This window comes from Anabrus simplex, chromosome 4, assembly GCF_040414725.1.
Source record: "Anabrus simplex isolate iqAnaSimp1 chromosome 4, ASM4041472v1, whole genome shotgun sequence".
Classification (NCBI taxonomy): domain Eukaryota; kingdom Metazoa; phylum Arthropoda; class Insecta; order Orthoptera; family Tettigoniidae; genus Anabrus; species Anabrus simplex.
In genome coordinates this window covers 294825160-294852338 of record NC_090268.1, presented here as the reverse complement: position 1 = coordinate 294852338, position 27179 = coordinate 294825160, and the positions used below count along the sequence as shown (strand labels likewise).

Here is a 27179-nt window from a genome sequence, read left to right as displayed (position 1 = left end):
AAAACTTTGAAGCGGCATCTATGGAGGGCGAGCCACCAAGGGCTGAAGGCTCACACAAGGGGGTAGCGGCTAGTGGTGTCAAATGGAAGATGGTTTCGAGAGTGGCCGGTGTCAAAACTGAAAGCGATGGACAATTATGCCAGAACGGAGGAGGAAGTGATGGCAAGGCAAGATGGAAGGAAGGACGCAAAGCGAATTATGGAACGACTGGAGGTAAGTGAGGAGTGCAACCCAGGAGGCAGTGGGCAGCACAGTGTGGATGTGGAAAAAGGGAGTTGGGAATTGGTGAGCAAGGGAGAGTCTTCAGAATCTTTAAGAGCAGAGTGCTGTGGACTAGTGAACAATAAAGGTGCTGATATGCGTGACAAACAGAAAGGAAAAGGAGCTATGGGCAAAGGAAGAAGTATGAGTCTAAAAGACTTGTGGGGTAAAAGGTATAAAGGTTTGGAGGATTTTTTCCTGTTTTTTTTTTTTTAATTTGCTTTACGTCGCACCGACACAGATAGGTCTTATGGCGATGATGGGATAGGGGATGCGCAGGAGTGGGAAGGAAGCAGCCGTGGCCTTAAATTAAGGTTGTGAAAATGGGAAACCACGGAAAACCATCTTCAGGGCTGCTGACAGTGGGATTCGAACCCACTATCTCCCGGATGCAAGCTCACAACTGCGCGACTCCAACTACACGGCCAACTCGCCCAGTGGTTTGGAGGATAAAGAGGGAAGAGAGCGACAAAAAATTTTAAGAAAGGGAGAAATGGAGTCAGAAAGTGAGAGGGCTATGGTAACAAGAAGCAAGAATAGGGGAGGAAATCTGGAAGGGAGGCAGGGTAAGTTATAACAAAATCGGAAAATAGGGTTTGTGAATATTGAGGGGCTGTTAGGCAAATTAGGTAATAAAAAGGTTAAAGAAGTAGTGGAAGATTACGATATTGTGGCACTCGTGGAGACATGGCTTGAAATAGGGAAGGAGATAACATGGGAAGGGTTTATGGTTTAGTATAAATCCAAAAGAAAGGAGCAGAATAAGGGGAGAACACCAGGAGGAATAGTGGTTCTAATAAAGGAAGAAATTTGTGGACTAGTAGAGGATACTGAGACAGAGATGCAGGAAGTGATCTGGATTAGATTTAATGTGGGGAGGGAAGATAGGAGGGTTAAAAAGGTAAGTTAAGCATTTGCATATTGCCACCCTAGGAGTTTGTTATACACAAATAAAAATGTTATATGAGGAGTTATTGCTGGAAATTAGTACGATAAGGGGGAAGTTTGAAGAAGAAGAAGAAAATGGTATGTTGTTATTTGGGGACCAGAATGTGAGAATAGGGGAGCAGAGTCCAGTGTACAGTAAAGAAGACAGAAGGGTAATGAGGAAAAGTAGAAGAATGAAAATACAGTCATAAACAGTTATGGAGATAAACTTTTAGAAATGTGTGCAGCAGGAAATTTATATATTCCAAATGGTTGGAAAGAGGGTGACAGGAATGGGAAGCTGACTTATGTTGCAGAATAGGGAGGAAGCGTGATTGATATAGTAATAAGCTGAGAAAATATGTTAGAGGAAATCGTAAGGATGGAGGTAAGAGATTGGGTTGAATCACATTGCTTTCCACTGTGGGTGTTGATAAAAAGAAGGGTAGGGCGGGACAAGAAGAGAGAGTTAAAGAAGAGTGATGAACTGGAGAGAGGGTATATTAAATATAAATAGAGAAAGCAAAATGGGAATTGGACACAATAATAAAAGAGGAGTTACAATTAGTAAGGTATGGGTGGGAGGTTGCGTTGGAGGAAAACAATATAGATAGAGCTTTGGAACTATTGATCAGATATTTACTGTGAAACAAGTGTTGGGAACAGGGCATAGATGTGGTACAGATGTTTATCGACTTTCAACAAGCATACAACTCTATTGGCAGGGATGAAATAATGGAGATATTAAGAGAGTGCAAGATACCAGAAAAGCTGGTGTGACTAGTGGAATTAACTATGACAAATACGATGGTGGGAGTGAAAATTCAGACTTAAGTAGGCAGCTTCTTCGAAGTGAATCAGGGATTGAAGCAAGGAGATGGCTTAGCACCAATTCTATTTAACCTGGCACTAGAATCAGTGATTAGAAAGTTAAGGGTGGACACCAGTGGAACACTTCTATAAAAAACAGCTCAACTAGTTGGATATGCTGATGACATTAATTTGATGAGAAGAACAACAAGGACAATTAAAGAAGCATTTGGAGACTTGAGTAGAGAAGGAAAAGAGATTAGACTTAAGATCAATGAACAAAAGACTAAGGTAATGATGCAGGCTCGGAGAAGGAAGTATACAAATGACCAACTTGTCCCTGAAGGATCCAAAGTGGAGGTGGTGGATGAGTTTAAATATCTTGGCGTACATCTAACCAACAACGAGGAAATGGTACAAATACAGGCAAGAATTCAAGCTGCCAATAGAGCATACTTCGCAGTATAGTGATGTATGGAAGTGATACAAGCACCCTCCCAAAGAAAGCCGTGGAGAAGATAAATTCCTTTGAAAGGAAAATCCTGATGAGAATTTATGGACCCATATGCGTACAAGGGGAAAGGAGAATTAGATATAACAATGAACTATATTCCCTGTATGGGGAGGCACCCCTGTCGCATGCCATTCAAATTAAGAGACTTAAATGGGCAGGTCATCTAATTAGGATGGAAGAACACCGACTCCCAAAGAACATATTCTTAGGAGACTTTGGAGGAGGAAGGCCTGTGGGAAGGCCATGTAACAGATGGGAAGATGGTGTACATCAGGACGCACCACACATCCTCAAGATACGGAATTGGAGAGCTGCTGCGCAAGATCGACAAGTTTGGCGGAGAGCAACCGGGGAGGCCATGACCCGAAAACGGGATGTCGCGCCATAGATAAGGTAAGATAATTAAGATTGGGGAAGTGGTAAGATATTGTAAATTTGGAAGGTTTAAGTGATAAAGATAGGGCATGTTAATATTGATATGACAAAACATGGATGTATAATTAAAATAGTAGTGGTAAGCAAGTTAGATAATGAAAAACATGACTCAACTGTTGACTCGCAAGTGAACTGGAATTTATCTGGAAGTAGATCAGTGCATACGCGATATTATGAACTATTAAGTCAGTAGGTGATCAAGATGATAGGTAATAAGAATTAAGTACATGCGCTGCGGATGACGAAATTTTAAGTCAGCGGATCTGGAAAGCAGTGCACTGCTGAGGATGAAATGTTGATTCTAAGAGGATTGAATATAGAAGGGCAGGTCTTGAGTAAATAAGTGTGCGTGTGAGTTAAAGTAGATGTATAAGAGAGAGATGAATGGGTAGTGTTAGTGTAATGAAGGGCCGGACGTGTCGTTCCAGGGAGGGTGGTTGCTTTTTTCCTCACCAGGGAGTACGGCACAGCCAGTCAGTAGTTATAAGGGTGGCATCTCACATGTGAATTGGTTCCTGCCTGTGTGAGGGGTCACAAAATTAAGTTAGGATTTTTTTTTTTTGCTAGTGGCTTATGGCGACAACGGGATAGGAAAGGGTTAGGAGTTGGAAGGAAGCAGCTGTAGCCTTAATTAAGGTATTTCAGGTTCCCTATTGCAATCTATATCATCTGATGGCCAAGCAAGCATCAATTTTTGGTGACGAGACAAAGTCTCTCATAGTGCATTGGCAATGCCAGTGGCTCCAAGTAGCCTACGCAGTGGCCTTCACGATATGCACTAGCCATGCATCTTGGTGGGTGTGCCAAGTACCTACTGATGAGCCCAACTTAGCACATGGGGGCGAAACTCTGGTAAGCAGGAATGAGTTAGCTGGAAAATTTATAATGTCCAATAACAGACCATTAATATTGGTATTGTAAATTTACTCATTTGGGAAAAATATTTCAGGTTCCCTATGGGAATCTATATCATCTGATGGCCAAGCGGGCATCAATTTTTGGTGATGAGACAAAGTTTATCATAGTGCATTGGCACTGCCAGTGGCTCCAAGTAGCCTACGCAGTGGCCTCCACGGTATGCACTAGCCATGTGTATTGGTGGGTGTGCTAAGTACCAACTGATGAGCCCAACATAGCACATTGGGACGAAACTCTGGCAAGCAGGAATGAGTTAGCTGGAAAATTTATGATGTCCAATAACGGACCATTTATATTGGTATTATAAGTGGTATGTTCCGAGCTTTCAGTGGAGAGATGGCGTGGAATGACATCAGTAGACGAATAAGTGTGAGTGGTGTTTTAAAAAGTAGGAAAGATCACAATATGAAGTTAAAGTTGGAGTTCAAGAGGACAAATTGGGGCAAATATTCATTTATAGGAAGGGGAGTTAGGGATTGGAATAACTTATCAGCGGAGATGTTCAATAAATTTCCAATTTCTTTGCAATAATTTAACCCTTTCCACTTGTGTGTCGACCTGAGGTCGACAGCCGTCACTTAGCTCCACTTCTCCTTTAAATGCTGAAACTAAGGTTTTCAAATAGCTGTGAAACCAAGACAAAATACCTCAAGAAATGACTAAATCTAAGTGACTTAGGTTGCTGTCTATCCAAGAAATATAATTTCCATGTCATTCACTATTGTCTTTGACATGATTTTTAGAGAATCTTGTGAAGTATGGAAAGTATTTTTTTGTTGTTCTCTGTCCAATGAAATACTGTATGTACACTTTGCCATTAATACACACAATTCAGTATATTTGGTCTATTAAGAAACAATATGGGTGAAATAAATGGCAGCACTAATTTACATCATGCTACATTAAACACTATACATGCTAACTTAAATATTGCCATGCTAAGAACTTGCCTCAATCTTTATACCAGAAATCTGAATTCTAGTCATTATAAAGTTGAACATATTCCTCAAAATTTATTTAGATGATGATGAATTTAGATATATTTTTTATAAATTTTTATAACGGCTTATAATAATATAAACAAGGGTGGTAGGTTCTGGCTTTTTCTTTCAGACTCTATTTCATTTATTTTATGCAACAAACATGTAACAATTCAATGATTACTCATTAACGAGTTCAAGTAAATATGATTTCCAAGAATAAAATAAAAGTAGTGATAAGAGTTTCTGGTACAAAGTAGTATGATGAAAAATAAGAAAAAAGAACATAAAATGAAAAAAAAAAATAGTTCTAATGTTGAGTAAGCTCACTACCCAGAACTGCTGACAGTAGAACAAGAAAATACAGAACTGAAGATGGATAAGTTGGTTTGTAACTACTGCTAATTGCAATGAAGCAGTACTTTTCTTACTAATCAGATATAAAAAAAATAGTTAACATACCGTCTATTTCCATAAAGTTTTCAATTAACTTTCAAAATATTACTCCCGATAACATTCTCAAACATCCTAAAATTTCAAATTTTACAGCAACATTAAATATGGTAATTCAATATTCGCATTTTGACCTCATCTTTGATGATAACTAAAACAATTGTATATCTGATGTTCTTCTACAATTTTTTTGATCTAGCCAATGAATCAAATACACTAATGATGATTCATTACAAATATAAATTTAGCCATATCCTTTTTAATATTAACTAAAGTATTGTTTTCTTGAAAATATAGAGCAAATCTGTACAATGAAAACTAACAATAAAATGCTCATAGTTTTTGGAGGGAAAGCTCAGATAAAGAGTTTTGCAAAGGTAATATGAGTGAATGTGTGAAGAATGCTGCAGTGGTTATTTCACCATTATTAAGTGACATAATCTAATTCCTAGATTTTAATATTACTTTTCCATCACATTTGCTATTCAAGCTACAGAGTACTGTATTTAATGTTTTACTGTCACCTGAACCAGTTACAGAGAGCTCTCTTAGATTGTTAGTGCCATTTTCCATTGTTAAAGTAATTTTTGAGTAGTTTCCTGACTACTACTTCAAAAACCTGCAAGCAAGACGTGAAATATAATGCAGTTGGCTTACTCTGAGACTAGCACGACGGCGTTCCTTCTCTTGCTCGGGCGCGGGACGTTCGGCCCCTGGCGAGGAACGCTCGGCCAAACCGCCCGCGTAAGAGCGAGAGAAGCTTCGCCCCAGACTTCCCCCACCAACCAACTTCTCTGCACGCCTACGCTCCGACTTGCTTACTCGCACAAAGTGATCAAATGCAGCTCTGAGACATGAACAAACAGAAAAGGGAAACTAAATAAAAATATAAGAAGCGAAACCTAGGGTACACATAGCCAATGAGTCATCATTTCAATAGTTTAAAAATAATTTATATTTAAATAACACAAATATTAAATATTCCCTATTTCATAATGGTAATCGATATATTTTATACATATTTTTAAAATCAATTTTTGTAACTTCCTAATATATTTACTTATTAAGGGAAATGGTGAATAGTAACGATATCATAGTTCCCGAATTTAACAGAAATGAGGTACCGTTTTAGAGCAATCAATATGATATAAATGTTAACATGTTTGATTAGTTTCTAGCTAGTATGCTTACTTGATTGCACATTTAATGCGCACTGCCCCACAGTGTACTTTAACTGTCATTTAATAGGCAAAATCATGGTGTTTAGCCTATCAGTGATTAATATTGTATATCATTATTTGCCTTTTCTTGAATATTGATAGATTGAAGTTCTACTTAGTTTTTAGAAGTTTTTTGTTAGTTTCAGCCAGCTCATGACATACTTCTTCCTGGTAGGGTTTTAAATATTTTTTGTATGTATCAAAAACAGAGTCATTTCTTCACCACTTGTAGTTTAAAGTGTATGCTAAACTAACTATCTAGGAGGAAGAGGATTGTGATAAAGAAATGAGTGAAATATGTGGAGTTAGCATTCAATTCATCAGATTATTATTATTATTATTATTATTATTATTATTATTATTATTATTATTATTATTATTACCCCTTTCACTCCAACATAGTCCTGCAATATTAAAACCATGGAAGTTGTAGGTTTCTGAACTATTTATTTTGGAGAATTTTACATTGTTACACACTAATGGTCTTTTTTTCGTGAGCAATTTATGCCTTAATATTGAAACATCAAGGGAATCACCGAAGCATATGCTATTGGAACCCTAAGAATGAACACATATTAAGAAACTCATAATAATTATCTAACTGGGCAGTAAATAGTCTTAGGGACCGAGCGAGTTGGCCATGTGGTTAGGGCCACGCAGCTGTGAGCTTGCATTCGGGAGCTGGTTGGTTCGAACCCCACTGTCGGCAGCCCTGAAAATGGTTTTCTGTGGTTTCTCATTTTCACACCAGGAAAATGCTGGGGCTGTACCTTAATTAAGGACACAGCCACTTCCTTCCCACTCCTAGCCCTTTCCTGTCCCATAGTTGCCATAAGACCTATCTGTATCGGTGCAACGTATAGCCACTTTAAAAACAATCTTAGTTGTTACCTGATATCTACATACGTTTGAATTAATTTAAGAATTTGCTTGACATCTGAAGTGAAACCATTACAAAATATTAGAATTCCATTATGTCTCTTTTGTTTTTCATTCTTTCCTTCATTACGTTTTAACACATTTTTTAGCATTAATTATGTAAAAAACATTAACCTGTTTTTCACTGAAGATGGCTCAAATGAGTTGAAAAATGTTTGATTATTATTACTCCATCTAATGATGGAGATGTATATGTATTGAATAGGAGGATATATAAATTTCCTTTGTAAAGTGAAGTGAAACCAGTCGTAAACATTTTCATGAGGTACAGCAACACCATTTACTTGGAAATGGGTGAGAACAACTCAAGGATCTTCTTTTCCAGTAATCATAGTTTGAACCTTCGTTATTTAACATGATCATAATGATGATGATGAATGATGATTGCCTTCAATCTCATGAGATTAACAGGGTGCACCTGTAACTTAATAGATGAAAACAGAGATTAGTATGAAATTAATTTTAAACAGGACAAACTTTTACCAGACGAGCAAGTTGCCTGCATAGTTTCAGTCACGTAACCGAGAGCTTACATTCGAACCCCATCATTCTTTATAACCAATTTACTTGAAGAATAATGTGAACCACTGATCAACTGCAAAGAATATGTATCATGATCAGAACACTAAGACTGTGCAAAGGGAACAGATATTCTTTAGAAATCTATGCAGAATCCAGAGTTTGAAAACAGTTTCTGTCAATAATCATAGATGATTATCTTCTTACTGCTTTCATTGAGATGTATTTGGCATTCCATGTCATATAGTGTCAGCATGTACCAGATCTCTGGCGACTCATTCAGTGTTAATCTGACAAAATTAATTAGAACTCCGCAATATGTCATTCAACAGATTTCTGGTTTCTCTACCATCTGGTAAGTTAAATGGAACATTGAAAATTGATATGCAGGCAGTCTAGATCAAACCACACTCCATGGTGGAACAGCTCCGAAGGACCATGATCTACCAAGCGACCGCTGCTCAGCCTGAAGGCCTGCAGATTACAAGGTGTCATGTGATTGGCACGATAGATCCTCTTGGCCATTATTCTCGGCTTTCTATTCTGAGCCTGTTATCTCTGGTGTTCTAGATGGTATTACAAAAAAATAAAGTGCCTGCACACTGTAGCTGAAACATTATTATTAATTATTATTATCATTATTATTATTATTATTATTATTATTATTATTATTATTATTATTATTATTATTATTATTATTATTATTATTATTATTATTATTATTCCTTTCACTCCTAACACAGTCCTGAAATATTAAAACAATGAAAGTTCTGGGTCCCTGAAGTATGTATTCGAGAGGATTACATATTATCCATTATACTTTAATTGGTCTCTTTTGCGAGCAATTTACATGAAGTTAAAAATGAAATTATGTGGATTCCTGTTTTACATGATGAGAGAGTGTTCACAAATACCGTCCGTTTACTAAGAAACAATATAATTGTAACTCCCATATTTAATAATACTAATGTTTATTCAAATTCTTAACTGAACTTAACTCCTTTTAATTAGCCTCAGCAAAGGTGTAAAACTGAAGTGGTATCCCACAACTGAGATGCAAATTCCATGCTTTATGATTATCTTGAATAAGGAGAGTAATTTTTAAACATTCAGAAATGCTGACTCATAGACTTCACTAATAGCCATTCCATTAAGAACTAATTATTGAAATACAACCTAGATTAAGATAAATTTGTCCTATCAAGAAAGAAGAAATCCAAAGAAATCAAAAAGAGACTACTCTGTTTTCTCCACCATTCGGTGTATTTTTTTTTAAACACTATGCAACACCATTTTTGTCGTTGGGTAATAAATGTTATTTCTTGATTGCTTATGTCTAGAAAGTAAAGAAAATGGCAATTACTCTTAACAAACTTTATGTTTATGTCCAAGACTGTTATTTTTAAATTTACATATTTCTGTGTTTCAAAAGTAAATTTGTTTAAATTATGATTGTGCCTTGAAATTAAAAGAAGTGGACACAAAAAAATTATAAGTGAATTTTATTCAAGATATATTTGTATTTTATTAATAAGACAAAAATAAAATAAAAAATAGAAACTACAGTTGCTACCCAAAAAAATATTTTTGTAATGCTGGGTAATCAATGATAATAAAGTGCTAAAAATGCTTGTACTATTCATGTAATGAACTATATTATTTAAATTTATTTATATTTTTCTATGATGTTGCTGTCCTTACTCTTCTTCAGCTTGATAATCAGGATTTATATACACACATTGCAGGTAAACACACTGATAGAGGTGTTCTCTCTGAGCTTAATCAGCTCATATTAAATTTTAAGAGAGGTGATCATTTTCAATGAGGAAAATTTAGAACTTAAGGGTTGTTTTATAAATGTGATTCTGGATATGACTGTTTTTAAACAGGAAGTCTCTCTCTGTTTCTAAAATTTCTATTTTCTTATCATAGACAGACAAACATATACTATGAAAACATAAAATATCTTGTCATTGCACATAAAAGCTAAAATTAAAATAGAGTGCAATGCTAAATCAAAATTCTAGTGCATCATTGCAAACACTGAAGTGAACAGAAATGTGCTGAATTGCTGAACATATAAAATGGCTACAGATTGAGGTGCAAGGATCTAAGTCAATTGTGTATTTTGATTTAGTTTATGGAAGTGTTATATTATGTTAGTATATTCTTGTCTTATAGATAATTATTATAATACCGTGAATAATAACAATTAGTAATCTACTGTGATGAATTACATTTCAAACAACACTGCGCTTTTGAGGGACCTGTAAAGTACAGTAAAAAAAACTAATGATTTGCTTACTATGAGGATTTTATCATAATATATACAATAATATTCCATCTGATTATTCACAATTTTACATTTTAATTGATTGATTGGTTGATTCTGGCAATATACAATATTCATGGAAATATGCTTACAATTGATAGCTATCAAATAGGATGTATCAACTATACAAATATTATTTACCAAACACGTAACATGACTACATAAAAGTAAACCTTACGGCCAACCATTTTTTTACAAATGAGAACGACTCAATCTCTTCTTTGATCTGTTGTTAAATTGATAATGAGAAAAGAATGAAATTAATTGTGACAGCCATTCATGTACAATGTGTACAGATAGGTAGTGATTAGGTCTACCAGAAAGCAGCAACTTACACAAATCCAATTGAACATGATAAAGGGTAACAAGAGTCCTATATCTATTACTCATTGTCTACATCATATAAATTCTCAATGAAAATAAAATTCTTAGTAACAAAATTCCCTCTATGCACAAACACACATACCTTGCAACTATCATGCTGTGTAGCAGAGAATATCAGACTGTTTCAATTTCAGCACTAAATTTTCTCTGTGGAAATATGCAGTAAAGAGATTGTGTGAGGAAAATTCTGCTCCGTTGTTTACACCAAAAGAGCGTATACATGTGGAGTAAATAGCAGTGATTCAAAGATATTTAATTTTAAAATGATTCAGAAAAGTTGAGTTCTATTAGGTTGTCCCGGAGCATAAGTGATAGTACTGACAATAAAAATCATTAATTTGCCACGATATACCAATAGCTAAAGCATTTTTGAATTTTCACAATAGATTCTTCACCTAGTAAATTTTCATGATAGATTTTCACCTAGTAGGTTATTTACCTTAAAATGTATCTGAATTGTTAGCATTGGTATGTCTTTTCCTTACTAATAAACTGATTTTCAAATAATTATAAGATGTGTTTCCTGTATTCTTGACAGTAAATCAACTATGGACTGCTTTCAACTAAATTTGATCGGCTGTCCTTTGCAAAATGAAGTGGAGTTGGTACAATTTATTTCATTTGTCGTCATCACTACGTAACAGGTATCAACAATGAGAAACTTTAAAAATTACAGTCAATTTATGGTATTTCTATATATTGTGACTGAATAAATTAATTTGACCATTACTAGTGTGATCTGGCCAATGACCTAGCTATAAGCCTCCTTCAACCAACCATTAACAACTAGAGTGATTTGAGCTAATTTTCGCTTATAGTAAGGGTTTACAGCAAGATGAAAGTTCTTTCACTCTGAGGCACTGATAGAGCAATGCATAGAGTGATGTATTTCTTTAGAGGAGGTATTCACTATAGAAATTTTCTTAAATTTTGTGAATAAAAATGTTGATATTTGTATGTCTCTTTTAGAGAAAAAATTAGTATGTCTTCGAATTTAAAAGAATATTAGAATTATTTCATCATTCATATTATTAAGTTGACAAAATCACATCTGTTCATAACTCCCTTGCTTTGCTAAACTGACTACGGTAATGTATAGAATTTTTCCCTATGTATATATGTACAGGGTCTCTCATATAAAAAGACCGTTGAAGCAGAGTTTTTACTCTCTGTTATGTAAATAACAGTATGGGAGGCGCTTGACTTTGCAAGCATTCTGCACGTGTTCAACCTGGTAACCATCAGTTGCCATGGCGAGAGTTATCATTGCAACACCGTATTTTCGTATGTAAAAGTTCTGGTTTCATCTTACTGGTTGTGTTAACAGTTACAACTCTCACTATTGGTATGCAGAAAATCCTAATGTGTTTTATGAAGTCCCTCATTATGATAGGAAGATTGGTGTTTGGTGTGCTATTAGTGCAAGATGAATAACTGGACCTATATTTTTCGAGACAACAGTAAATGCAGAGGGGCTCCAAGATGACATTTTGATGCTGTTCTTCCATCAGTTAACGGAAGAGGAAATATCAAATGGGTGGTTTCAATAGAATTCAGTCCATGCTCGTACAGCAGAAGATTCCCTTCTTACACAATCTTGGAAGTGTTTGCAGACAGAGTGATCAGTGCTGGTCTATTTCTCCCTTGTTCTCCAGATCTAACAGTGTGTGATTTTTACTTGCGGGGTAAACTGAAAGAAAAAGTGTATCGAACAAATCCTCACATACTGGAGGAACTGAAAGAAAACATTACAAATGGAATCAGAAACAGCACAAACACCGTGTATTTGGTCTTAGTTTTTATGAGAGAAATCATGTATGTATGTATGTATGTATGCCTTTTAGTCCTGTTTCTGATACAGGTTGAAGGATTTAGCTAGTTGCTTTACGTCGCACCGACACAAAGAGGTCTTATGGCGACGATGGGACGGTAAAGGGCTAGGAGTGGGAAGGAAGCGGCCATGGCCTTAATTAAGGTACAGCCACAGCATTTGCTTGGTGTGAAAATGGGAAACCACGGAAAACCATTTTCAGGGCTGCCGACAGTGGGGTTCGAACCTACTATCTCCCGAATACTGGATACTGGCCGCACTTAAGTGACTGCAGCTATCGAGCTCGGTGGTTGAAGGATTAGGTGAGATAAAATTATATGGCATGTTTTTACAGCCAGATACCTTTCCTGATGGTGAATGAAATTGGGTAAGGAGGGTGGAAGGAATAGGCTGTGACCTATGAATAGGAGAACTGCCCCAGCATTTGCCTGGAAGTCAAAATGGGAAACCACAGAAAACCTTTCTCAGGACTGCCGACAGTGGGTTTCGAACCCACTTATCTCCCGAATGCAGAGTTTGGCTCCGCAGCCATAGCACGTTAACATGCGCGGCCACTCTGCTCAGCTAATGTATAGAATGTTTCTGTTTCTTTTTGAAATATAAAGCATGCATGAAATGAGAAAATAATTAATCACATTCAGTAGCTGTGTGTGTGTCCTCAATGCCCAAAAACTTTTCTGAGATACATTTCCTGCATGGCAGAGGTGGGAAGAGCAGGATGGATCCCAAGATTTTCTAAGAGTAGCACAATACCCAGGATTGGATGTCCCTTTCAAGAGTTCTTGGCTCAGTCTCTGTGCACACTGTTCAGCTCACAGCAAAAGGCTAAAAGATGCTAGTGCTTGCATCAGATAGTCGTTTGCTGTCCTCTTCTAGGCCTTGAATACATGTTTCTCATCATCGTGTTATTAACACCTGTGTCTCTATTGGAGTTGTATTCTGTAAGTTTATGTAATTAAAAATGTTAAATACAAATATCACCTAAATTCACATCTTGCATATATCAGCACACGAAGAGTGTTTGTGTACAAAAAAACTTTCCTCACATGTATTTCTGTATGAATATTAATGTTTCTGTAAAGAGGAGGGAGGCAGAGGGGTCAAAATATAACTCTTTAAAATGAGAAAGAGTCTTCTGTGTTACAAATAGTTTTCATGACATGTATGTATGTATGTATGTATGTATGTATGTATGTGTACAGACCTGGAAAGTGTGGCGTAGATGCTGATTCGGAATTATTTGATAAGATAATCAGCTATGTGGGAAACAATATGGAAAGGAACATAATTGTAGCGGGTGATCTCAATTTACAATTTAATTATCCTTGATATCTATGCCTGATCTCAATTTACCAGATGTCAATTAGGAAGGCAATGCGAATGACAGGAAGCAGGACCAACAAATGGCAAATAAGTTAATCTGGGAAGGACAGTTGAATCAGAAAGTGATGGAAACAACTAGAGGGAAGAATATTCTGAAGGTGCATGTTTGAAAGAAATAGAGTTAGAAGTGCTTGTGGCAGTAAAGATAAATTGAAGGAACTTACTAGGAAATTGAATCAAGTGAAGAAGACCATGAAGGATAACATGACCGAGCTTGATAGCTGCAGTCTCTCAAGTGCGGCCAGTATCCAGTATTTGGGAGATAGTGGGTTTGAGCCCCACTGTCGGTAGCCCTGAAGATGGTTTTCTGTGGTTTCTCATTTTCACACCAGGCAAATGCTGGGGCTGTACCTTAAATAAGGCCACGGCTGCTTCCTTCCTACTCCTAGCCCTTTCCTGTCCCATCGTCGTCATAAGACCTATCTCTGTCGGTGCAACATAAAGCAACTTGAAAAAGGATAACATGATGGCTAGCATAATTGGCAGCTGTGCAAATTTTAGTGAAAAATGGAAGGGTATGTATAGGTACGTTAAGTCAGAAATGGGTTCCAAGTAGGACACTCCAGAAATCATTGATGAGTATGGGGAGTATGTGAGTATCTAGTATCTACAGAAGGCAGAAGAATTCAGTCAACAGTATGTAAAGATTGTTGGTTACAAGGATAATGTCCAGGTAGAGGAGGTGACTAATACTAACAAAGTATTGAAATTTACCTATGATAACAAAGAAAACTAGAAAAGCAGCCAAAATGTATAAGATTTTTGGGGATATACCAAAGACAATGGGTTGGGATATAGTGTCATATCTGAAGTATTAATTTGATTACTGTTTGCATGAAGGAGCTATGCCAAATGAATGGAGATTTGCTATAGTAGCCCCTGTGTATAAAGGGAAGGGTGACAAACATAAACCCGAAAATTACCAGCCATTGAGTTTGACAAGTGTTGCATGTAAGCTTTGGGAAAGCATTCTTTCTGATTATATTAGACATGTCTGAAAAATTAATAACTGGTTCAATAGAAGGCAGTTTATATTTAGGAAAGGTTATTCCTCTGAAGCTCAAATTCTAGGATTCCAGATATGCAGATACCTTAGATTCAAAAGATCAAATGGACTGCATCACAACTGACCTATCTAAGACAAAAGAGTGACTGAATGGGTGGTCATATTTCTAGAAATAGAACTCGCAGAATTATAATAGGTGATGCATTATCTTATACTGTAATCATTAAGAGGGGGATTCCTCAAGGGCAGTATTATTGGACCTTCATGTTTTCTTATATACATATATAAATGACATGAGTAAAAGAGTGGAATCAGAGGTAAGACTTTTTGGGGATGACGTTATACTGTATAAAGTAATAAATAAGTAACAAGATTGTGAGCAACTGCAAAAAGACCCTGACAATGTTGTGAGATGGACAGCAGGCAATAGTATGATGATGTATGTATGTTCATTCCGTAAGCGATTCCGCTGGTGGGATCCTCAACAGCTCTGCCATCAGCTGTCATAGATGGCCTAGGCATCACTGAAGAGGCGTACTAGGGAAATGAGGAGCGAGGTAGTTTCCCGTTGCTTTCCTCACCGAGCCATAAGTTGCTATTACATATCAGTCTGCCAAGCCCACTGAAATGCATACACCAACCGACCCTATGAGCGACATTTTCACACCATTCATAACAGGGACTGGCTGCATGAGGATTGGTATTACTAGCATCGCTCGTACTTCAGTCACTTTCATATTGTCAAAGCCAAGGATAAGACAGAGACAGATCTATGAAAGTAACAAAATTGCTCTAGCCTATACCAGAAGATATAGTGCACTGTAAACACTAGGTCCTGCTAGCAAAGGCAAAGTATGATGATAAACTGGGTTAAAAGTCAGGTTGTGAGTTTCACTAATAGGAAAAGTCCTCTCATTTTTAATTACTGCATTGATGGGGGGAAAGTTCCTTACAGGGATCACTGTAAGTACCTATGTGTTAATATAAGGAAAGATCTTCATTAGGGTAATCACATAAATGGGATTGTAAATGAAGGGTACAGTTCTCAGTGCATGGTTATGAGGGTATTTAGGGGTTATAGTAAGAATGTAACGGAGAGGGCATATAAGTCTCTGGTAGAACCTCGACTGGAGTATGGTCCAGTGTATGGGACCCTCACCATGATTACTTGATTCGGGAACTGGAAAAAAAAATCCAAAGGAAAGCAGTTTGATTTGTTCTGGGTGATTTCCGACAAAAGAGTAGCGTTACAAAAATGTTGCAAAGTGTGGGCTGGGAAGACTTGGAAGAAAGGAGACGAACTGCTCGACTAAGTGGTATGTTCCAAGCTGCCAGTGGAAAGATGGCATGGAATGGCATTAGTAAACGAATAAGTTTGAGTGGTGTTTGTAAAGGTAGGATAGATCACAATATGAAGATAAAGTTGGAATTCAAGAGGACAAATTGCAACAAATATTACTTTATAGGAAGGGGAGTTAGGGATTGGAATAATTTACCAAGAAATGTTCATTAAATTTCCAAATAATTTCAATTATTTAAAAAGAGATTAGGTAGTATCCCATTACTTTCCTCACTGAACTGGAAGTTTGCTATTACAGTATGTATCAGTTTCCCAAGGTCATTAAAATGCACTCACCAACCGATCCTATGAATGACATTTTCACACCATCATAACTGAGACTGGCTGCAGAGAGAATGGCATTAATAGCATCGCTCATTTTTCAGTTACTTTCATATATAATTAATGCCAAACGTGAGACTGACACAGGGCAATGGTAGCAACAGATTTGATCTAGCCCATACCAGAAGACATAGTGCACTATAAACACTAGGTCTCACCAGCAAAGTCACATTAATACCGATTGTGAACTTAGTTAATTAATTGAATCAGGGAATAACCAAACTTTGGCTGGCTTTGCCTTTTTATGTAGTTAACTTCTCTACCTTGCTGTTGTGGGGTATAGTGTATGGTCCCAGTTGCATATGACAGACTCTGACTGCATAAGAGTAGGGTGTTACTGACATAGTTGACAACCAGTTAATGCAGCTGATAGCTTTCTACTGTGAAGATGCACCAGTGCTTGTTGAAAACTATGTGGTAAAATAATTCTGAAAAAGCAGTGAGTAAACGTAACATTTTGTGTATCACTTCGTAAGATATTTACCGAGACATTGATTTTGATATGTCAGGTGTATGGAGAGGACACATTATCATGGACTCAACTGCATGAGTGGCACAAGTGTTTCAGAGTTGAAGTTGCCTTTCAGGGAGGTCTAGATTGGCAAAAACAGTACACATGATTGCTAAAGTTGGTCAAAAGTTTAAACAAGACCACAGGCAGCCAATAGATAACGTGGCATACTATTTAGGCATTTCACGTGGTCCTGTGCAGTCCATTCTCCACAAGAATTTGAAGATGCAACAAGTGTGTGAGCACGTTGTTCTGAGAAGTGTAACTGATGAGCAATGTGAAGAGCGACAACTGATTGACAAGGTGGACATATGACTAGAGACTGTGCTTTTTTTAACATCCACAATCCAAACAGCAGTCATCAACATGGAAATCACCTGCCTCACCATGATAAAGGACAGACCATCACAACAATGCCTCAGCATTCGGGTCGCTTCAGGTGATATAATATACATGTCCTCCTTCTTCCTCCATACTCTCCTGATCTTTATCCAGGCAATTATTACCTTTCTCCGAAAGTCAAAACCCTGTTCAAGGGGCGGAGGTTTGCACTGGCTAAGGGGTGAAGATGAATGCAACATGCTGTGTGGAAAGTGACCAAAATGGACCAAAAAGATTTTTTTTTAATGAGTACGGATGTTGGCAGCAGAGCATCACTGCCTCAGGGACTTACTTTGAAGGTGGTTTTGTGTGAAAGAGTTCATGACCTCTGTAATAAATATTTTACACATATGTGGTTACTTTGTTGACTCTTGTGGTAAAAGTCTGTGGTAATATTTTAGATGTCTTCAGCTAAGCTTAAGCTGTAGACATGGGAGTATTTTGCAGAGGTGCCACACAGCAAAATCTGTTGTGTTGTTTGTTCAAAGGAACTGAAGTAAGATAGCAAAAATATTTCCGGAATGATCTGCCACTTAAAAACCCATGATGTATGCCATGTCATCGCACAAGACATCTTCGATTCATTCTGCATTGCATTGTCTATCTACCCAGATGTCTCAGTAAACATTCCTGGGATGATGTTATTATATATATTCAGTCATGAAATTGTTTGCATGTGATTGAAAGGGTTTCTAACAGTGCAAGTTTAATTATATGTCATTTTGAGTGTTCAGTGGTGGCTCATGGCAGCATGATCTTGGACTTCGAGTTTTGTTACTTATACAATTATCCTGCTCTGATAATAGCCACTGAACCACTCGTAAGTGCTGCAAAATCTTAGGATGGCTTTTGTGTGTGGATATCATATGATGCCACTGTTGCATACAAAAAAACTACAGTACCAGGAGAAATACAGCGCTACTTTGAGGGAATTGTATATTCATGCAACAGACAATCCTCTGGAATACTGGTGCTGCAATGAGAGCTGGTATTCAACACTCAGGGCTTTAGCCAGGAAATATATTTTCATACTGACTTCTGTTCCAAGTGGAATAATATTTTCAAAGACTGGTCTGCTAATTTATAAGCAGAGAAAGAAGTTGCAAGCAAAATTGATCAGAAGAGTAATATTTTTGAATAATTATGGACCTATGAAGATCTGTGCTGAATTATTATTATTATTATTTTGTTTACCAATTGACTAGATTTCATCGTAGTATGTTACATGTTACAAGATGTGTTAATTTTCTCATTTAAATTTTGTAATATATATATATATAATTTCACCTTGACAAAAACAGCTAATGCTTTTATGCTCCTTTTTTTTTTTCCCTTTCTTTCTTATGGTATTGGTTATTTCAAGTCATGATTTCTTTTTTCCCATTCTTCAGTATCACTATCTGAGAGCCTATCTGTTTAGTGACTACCAGTCATTTTGTTTTTATATTCTCATTTATGATTTATCTTAATGCCCATACAGAATGAGATTATGAAAAAGTGTGTGTTATATGTAAAAATGTACAGCAAGTAATGGGAAGTTCGCACATTTACTATCTATATATTTTTCTAGAAGTAACTGAAAGAACACGAAGGAAAGGAACAATGAAATGGGCTGCAAGCACTAAGGTCATGCAACTATCTCAAGTTTCTTGGCCCAATACAAGCCTTTTATTATGTTACATGAAGTATTTTAACATTTCATGGCTCAGTCACTTCGCCATGAGTGAGACAAGTCCACTTCTGGATCCATGCATGTCTACCTTTGTATTCCACAAATGCCCAAGTAAAATTTTTCACAGAGTATAATAGTAATCTAGTCATGATTACAGCTTTTATAACCCAGATTTTAAGATTTGGCAAGTCTTTTACATTTTTGCTGTACAAGTTATTAAAACAAAAAAAGGAGACTCTGAACAATCATGATTACCGTTTCTGATCTGAAGATATGATGAAGTACTCTTACGAAGGCCCCAGACTTTCATGGAGTGTGCTGTGGACATGGGACGAAGTCAAAATATTTACACTGTCTAATACCTAAGGAGAAAAGTAACAGGTTGAGGATCTATATGAACAACGAGAAAGGGGACATTATATCAAGTAAATGAGAAAGAAGAAGCAAGATGGAGTAGAAGGGAGAGGCAAATAAGATTACTTCAACACTCAGGAAGTGTCTTTATATACCAAAGATACACTCAGTTCTTTAATAATACATGACAACTTAATCAAAGACACCCTTCAAGCAACGGATACAACATACAACTTCACTACATGCACTCCTATTCTGAATTTAGGTAAGAAATAATTTGAAGATTTCCTAATGGGACAATATGCTGTGAAGTAGGTCCATGCTGGAGATGAGCAAGAGGACTGTATTTTGAGAAGCTTTTACCATGAACTTCCTCTTTTAAAACCAAATAATAATGAGAGATTGTGTTAGACAAGACACTAAAAATTTCTTCTCAGTCTCAATACTTGCATATTTAAAGTATTTAAGAGTAGAAAACTAACTAAAGAAAAAATATTACTTCAGGTAAGTGACTTAACACTTGTGTGATATTCACTACAAAAAACCTTTCCAGGCATTAATAAAAAAATATTAGTATTTAAAAAAATAATTTCTGATCATTTTGCTGATAATCTCATGCTCTTAATTAATTCTAAAATAGTTAAATAGAATTAAGGAACGTAAAAGATGCAATTGTAATGTATGGAGCTTATTTCTGAAGAGATATTGAACAAAAAAGTATTTTATATATCTGGCTCATGTATGAAACAATTACAGAATTTGCAACATATTTTCACTTTCATAACACTCATCAATTAGATACAAGATTTTTGGGAACACCTATTTCTTATTTCTACCTTTCTTTTACTCTGCAAATGAAGGAAAATATACTCTGACAACTTTAACTTGAAGCAGCTCGAGGTGTTGCTGAGGATACAATACAGGTTTATACAACACTTCTTACTCAGAACATCTCCAAAAACAAACTCCAAAAGTAGTGATAACTCATCATGAATGGTCATTACTGGTATATACCAGTTTTCTAAATATGATAAAGCATTGTTTCTTGATTTGCTTTGGAATATATCTATTGATGTTAGTGGTTATGAATAATGGTAGAAATAAGTGATGTCATGCTTCTAAAATGAGCTCTGGAAGATATAATAGTGTCAAAATAATTCAACCTTGACTAAAGAGTTAATATCCAGTTATGTCACATTTTCAGATTCTTGGCCACAGACCTCTATTGTAATCAAAGCATATGTACCGGTATAACATCACAACAAGAAGCCTGCTCGTTTTTTTTACACATATTTATATCTCTAACAATATTTCTATATTTATATACATATTTTCGTTGCCAGAATAGTTCATGAGTCACGATAACATCATAATAGAATTTGCTAAGCGTTACTTTTTAGAGATTGATTGGCCACCCTTTCCATTACCCTATTATTAGGATCTATGTACTATTTCCACAGCTTTTTACTTATTTTACTACTTAAGTCTCCTAATGTAATCAACATGCCATTCTATTAAACTTCCTTTCTTCTCTTTTCTAATTAGTGCTTAAATGTTTTAAACAACAGAACTGAAATATCATCTGAAGAACATGCAGCATACAAGGTATTAGAATAAAATTTCAATCTTGAAATTAGGAAGAACATTTTTCTTAGCAATATTATAATACATCTTAACAGCTTACAGAAGATCATGATATAGTACACACAGAGGAATAACATTTCAAGATTTCTCTACTCTTCCATGTTACATTCGCATGATTTTTATAGAATATTACAATATTGACTCCACAAATGACTTTATTTAATTTTTGAACAAAAAAATGGATTTACTATCACCTTAGTTACACAATTACATCTGATAGTAATAGCTGCTCTTTTCTTAGCAGGAATTAGATTTTGATATAATCCATTGCTATTTCATTCTAATGAACAAATATAATTTTAAATGAAATTGATGATGATGGTGATGACCATAAGAGAAAAATGGAAGGGGTTGATCATAATCATAACATCTATATATACAAAATGTCTGTCTGTGCCTTGTACAAATCCATACCGTTCCACCAATTTGAACTGAATTTTGTATACCCTGCGGGTAACCCCATCTACAAGAAATTTTAACAGCCCTCTCCATTCCCTAGATTTAGGCCCTTTGGCACATTAACATAGGCTAATATAGGCAAAATATTAAATTTGTCGTACAAGGACAAGACAAAGCTTATTTTAAGCCTCACGATACACAGAACAAAACTTGGTTAGGCCCTATGGGCCTGGAAAACCATGTTTTAAGGGCCTAAAACCAACAGTTTTGGAGATATTGGCATCACACTACCCAGCTCTAGGAATTGGATGAAGAAATGACCAGCCGTAACCATGGCAATGTCAGCTCAAGGATTCTGCAGTAGAATACAGGCCAGGTGTTCGAAGTAGGCATGCGAGTAAATATAGGCTAGGCCAAGGAGAGATTGTGCTACACATATAACTTTCTCAATGAAAGCACTGTGGGGGTAAGCCACCCCTAGGGGTTATGATCCGGAGGGAGTGGCATATATAAATATAATCGAAAAAAGCGTCGAAACCATGGGTTTCGGAGTCGCTGAGATGACACTCTGCATGTCGTTTAAGTTCAAGTTCAATCACTATCGGCATGGGGGTGAGAAGGGCAGGAAAAAGTCCAAAATGGCCAAGTTTATGGATTTATGTGTGTGCACACCTCTGAGCGGGAGTGGAAAGGGTATGAAGTATAAAAATAATAGAAAACAACCAATATTAAAGTAGAATCCATAGTTTTCGGTATTGCTGAGATGAATATTGACACTCCAGATGTTGTTTAAGTCCAAGTTCACCCGCATTGGCATGGGGGTGAAAAGGGGTAAAAAAGAAAATATCCAATATAACCTAGATTATGGATGAATGTATGTTCCAGCATAGCTTTTAAACAAACAAAAAATGAGTATGGATGCAGGACTCCCCTAACACAGTGACTCTTTGGATGCCGTTTAAGTAATAGTTCATGCCTAATCAGAATGGAGGTTGAGAAGGGGTGGAAAAAATGTCCAAAATGACCAATATTATTGGTGTATATGTTATATTCCAGCATAGCTCTCAACTAAAATTGGCGCACACATGACTTACTATAGACTACTACAGTAGAGTCTCGCTCAACCGACCTTCGCTTATCCGACACTCCGTGTTATCCGACACTGGTAGGCTTAATTTGAACTTTAGGTGGATGCAATTCTGGGACACGGGGTGTGGAGGATGTGACTGTGTGACAAGCACTAGCAGTCATGCGGTAGGATTTTGCAATGTAGTATTGGTTAGGTGCGGATGTTATAGTTTTCATATCCTCTGTGAGTATGGCGAGTAAACGTAAGAAAGTGATTGTTTCTGTGGAAGACAAGTAGAGTGGGTTAAAGAGACTGGACAAAGGGGAAACTCTCCAAAAAATGGCTTCAGATTATGGTGTTGGACGTGTTACAGTGGGAGACTGGAAACATACGAGGGAATAAATTGAAAAGTGGTGCTCTACGAGAGCAACAAGTGATGCACTGAAAATTAGAAAGAAAAAAAAAAACAATGAAAAATGTGAGTACGAAAAAGTAAGTGAAGCACTATTTCTTTGGTTCACTAAAAACCAGGAAAAGGGCTTGTCAATATCTGGCCCCATTCTGCAATAAATGGCGGTGTATATCCAGAAGGAGTTTAATAAAGGGACCCTGATTTTACTGCTATTGCTGGGTGGCTTGATCGGTGGGAAAAACGGTACGGCATTGGGCAGCTTAATATCTGTGGAGAAGAACTGTCAGCTAAATCCGATGAGGTTGTGAAATTTAAAAGACAATGTCAAGAAATAATTCTTGCTAAAGGATTAACCGGTGATCAGATTTTTAATTGTGATTAGACTGGGCTGAATTTCAAGATGCTGACATCAAAACTCTTGCAGCCCAAGCCAAGACGTCTGCACCTGGCTACAGGCGTAGTAAGAAAAGAGTACTGCATCTACTGTACAATTGAATTAGAAGACAATAAATAGAGTCCCGTAAAACATAGTACGTGATACAGTATAGCCTTCCTGTTTGTTTTGGTTCATTTTCAAAGTTATTCCGTATTATCCGACATTTTCGGTGATCCGACGTTCTCCAGGTCCCGTTTAGGTCGGATAATCGAGACTCTACTGTATGTGGAAAAATAATTACATGGGGTTAAGTCACCCGTAGTGGAGGGGACGATACTAAAAATAATTGAAAACGACGATTATTACTGTCAAATCCATAGTTTATGGGGTCATGTGGATGAATACTGACACTCCGGATGCCTTTAAGCTGAAAGTCATACCCCATCACAGCTCTCAACCAAACTCGGTACGGATATGAGCTACTATCTCGAAAAGATAATGTGGGGGTAAGACACTCCTGGGGGAGGGGGTGACATGTAAAATAATGGAAAACAGCTGATATTAGTGTCGAATCCATAGTTTCTGGGGTCACTGAGATGAATCGCGACATTCCAGATGTCGTTTCATTCCAAGTTCAGCACCTATCGGCATTGTGATTCAGAAGGGGTGATAAAGAAAATGTCCAAATTCACTGAGATTAATGTTGTTTACACAATTTTAGGTGTTGCTCGGCTGATTGGTGGCAGTCCCAGTGACAGTCAGAATCGTGTACATCACACGAATAATGTGACTCATAAATTCTTTACGTTATTACTTATTTTTATTATTGTTCGAAAGGATCAACTACTTCCCAGACAATCTGGGCTGCCACAAGGAAATACTTTAAGGCAAAACAAAATAATTTCAAGCTAAAACATAAAATTATACACATAACAATACATTACAAATTTACAAAAGAGTTCGCAAACAATCAATCAACGACTCAATTAAGAAAACTTGAAAAAAACCACTTGAAACGAATAATACCAATCCTAAAAGTAAAAGATGTGAAAGAGAAAATTACCAAAATTGAACATGTACGTGTGTACAATATCTTCCAAAATAACTCTCAACCAAACTCCGAACAAATACGAAATACTATCTTGAAAAGGTACTGGAGAAGTAAAACATCTTCTAGCAAACCTAAGGGAGGGAATGACATACAAGAACAATCAGGACCAATATTAGCATCAAATCTATAGTTTCGTGGTCGCTGAATTGTATTGGGGAACTCTGAATGCCGTTTAAGAATCAGTTCAGCTGCGTAGGCATGGCAAAAAGTGGTGAGTCAGAAAATGTCCAAACTTACCGAGATTAGTTTGATTAACGAGAAAGAAAATAATCTATACGACTTCAAATTAAACACAACAATAACTTCTAAACTACAAAATAGTTCTTAATCAGTCACCGCCACAATAATGAAATCTACAAAAATTCTCTTCACACATAATTAACAGGTAATGAAATACCTAAAGGAAACAATAAAATGCCTGGGCAGCACCGGGTAATATAGCTAGTATAAGATACAAATGAAAAGTACTGATAATCATGTAACAGATTCATTAGCAGGCTTCAGATAATTATGCATCTTGTTTATGCAATAGCATATTTGGAGTAGTTTTATCTTAATAGTGTATATTTTGTGCTTTTCTCCTATTAGGGCATATTTTGAAAGTATTCTACATCTTGAGTGTAGCCATGGACTTCTGAAGGATGATATTGGAAAATATGGCATGTATTTGAAGAGGCAGAAATGGTGGGACTGGTATATTGCTGCATAAGGTGACCATTTCGAAGGAGATAATGTTCAAACTTAGGTACATAAGGTTACTTTCTCATCAACAGAGATAGTCTGGGAACTTTATTAACAGACTTTGTATTGATAAATACTGTTTTAAAAAAAAATTAGTTCCTCTGCCTAAAATTGTGAAGAGAGGAATAGCATCTGGCTATAAAAACATGCCATAAAGCCATATAATTTCATCTCATCTCATCCCTGACCCCGAATCAGAAAATAGGACTAGGGGGTAGACATATAAGGATTCATAAAGGTTATGAAGATACTTTTTACATTCAGTCAGACTATGGAAGGAAAATGTAGGAAGAGCAACTTTATATTGTAAAATGTAAAGAAGGGAAAAAAAAAAAAAAAGAATGAGTGGTGGTGATGATAACAGTGAAAAGACAAGAATATAATTGATCATTCCCAAAAACACCAAGTATTCTTAAAGCATTGGGACTGCCAGTAGCTTCAAATAGCCTACACAGTGGCCTCCACGGTATGCACTAGCCATGCATCTTGGTAGGTGTGTTATTTATCAACTGACGAGCCCAAAATAGCACACTGGGGTGAAACGCTGACAACAGGAATGAGTTAGCCTAAGGATTTATAATGTCCAATAATGGACCCATTATATTGGTTATTATAAATTTACTCATTCGGGACAAATAACGCAGGTTCTCTAAGGGAATCTATATCCATATCATCAGAGCTCAGCTGTGTGTGGGTTCATCACATCTTTGCTTTGGTACATTGATCATTTTTCTGGATTCTTCTTTCCTAGAGTTATTGTAACACCTGCATCTCCATTCAGGAAAGTGAAGTTAAATAGAACTGGCATGTTACTGACATATGAGAATGAGACACTTTGAAATGGTATTGTCAGTTCCAGACTGCAGCAATCAAGGAAAATATGCCAAAATGTTCATAAACTATGAGGTTTGGGTTGTACTTTTTGATTGCTATTAACTTAAAAACTTTGCAAAAGATCATTTTTTGAGTTAGAACACTTTACTACTGAAAATACCAACAACAGTTGATGTGAACAATTTATCATAATTGACTGATAGAATTCATTCATTACCTCTCATTAAGACATACACACTATTGCATGCAATGAAATACTGCATTCAGCTATGAAAATAAATATTAATAAGAGTTCTTGTACAGACTCATGACTAACGATTCATATATTTAATAGTTATTTCATATCTACCTATAGACAGGACTCCACATTTCATTTCTCTTCTGACAAAAGAAACTGTACACAAAACACATAATATATATGTTGTAATACCAATGAAAACTGAAATACTTATCTTCATAGTGAAAGCACTCGGTTAACACACTGAGACACCACCGAAACTTAATTTTATGGTGAAAAGATGACTTGGCTATTATTATACAATTAAAATAGTTTATTTCTTTTAGGTTATCCATATGGCCAGGAAGATCAGCATGTGTACTTAATGTTTTATTACATGAATTTGTGCATGTTGATACCACTGGCAGAAGAAATTGGCTGAAGTTCTCATGATTTTAAGAAGCACTGCAACTCTCGTATGGATCTGTTTCAAAATAAAATGGATATTATTTCAAACCTGTTCGTCCATTCTAGTCTTTCCACAGTACTTGATTAAAAAAGTTCCGCCCTGAAAATGATGATATTTTTCTGATTTCGTTTGAGATGTAAGCACAACTATTATCAACTAAATACAAATGATCAGAGATTAGCACAAGATATTTGTATACAGAAATACTTGTTTAAAGGATGAAAGAAAAATGTAAATTCAACTTAATTATTTGAGTTGGCAACCTTTTGTAGCTAATAGTAGATTAAATGGCTCATTTCCTTAAAACTATGAAGTCATTCCCAATGTCACATAATGGATTAAGGGAACTAACTATTAAATAAAAATCAACGAGAGAGTGTAAACAGTCCTGAAATT

The 27179-nt window shown here is 36.3% G+C and overlaps 1 protein-coding gene across 3 annotated transcripts in view; it reads right to left on the bottom strand.

The window, feature by feature from the left end:
• Liprin-gamma (liprin protein kazrin) overlaps positions 1–27179 on the bottom strand; it is a 468379-nt gene that overhangs the window by 56634 nt on the left and 384566 nt on the right. For all 3 annotated transcript variants that reach the window (XM_067146080.2, XM_068227243.1, XM_068227244.1), the window contains one exon: positions 5956–6145. In XM_067146080.2, the coding sequence (XP_067002181.2) occupies positions 5956–6145 (190 nt within the window). The remainder of the gene's footprint in view (positions 1–5955; positions 6146–27179) is intronic.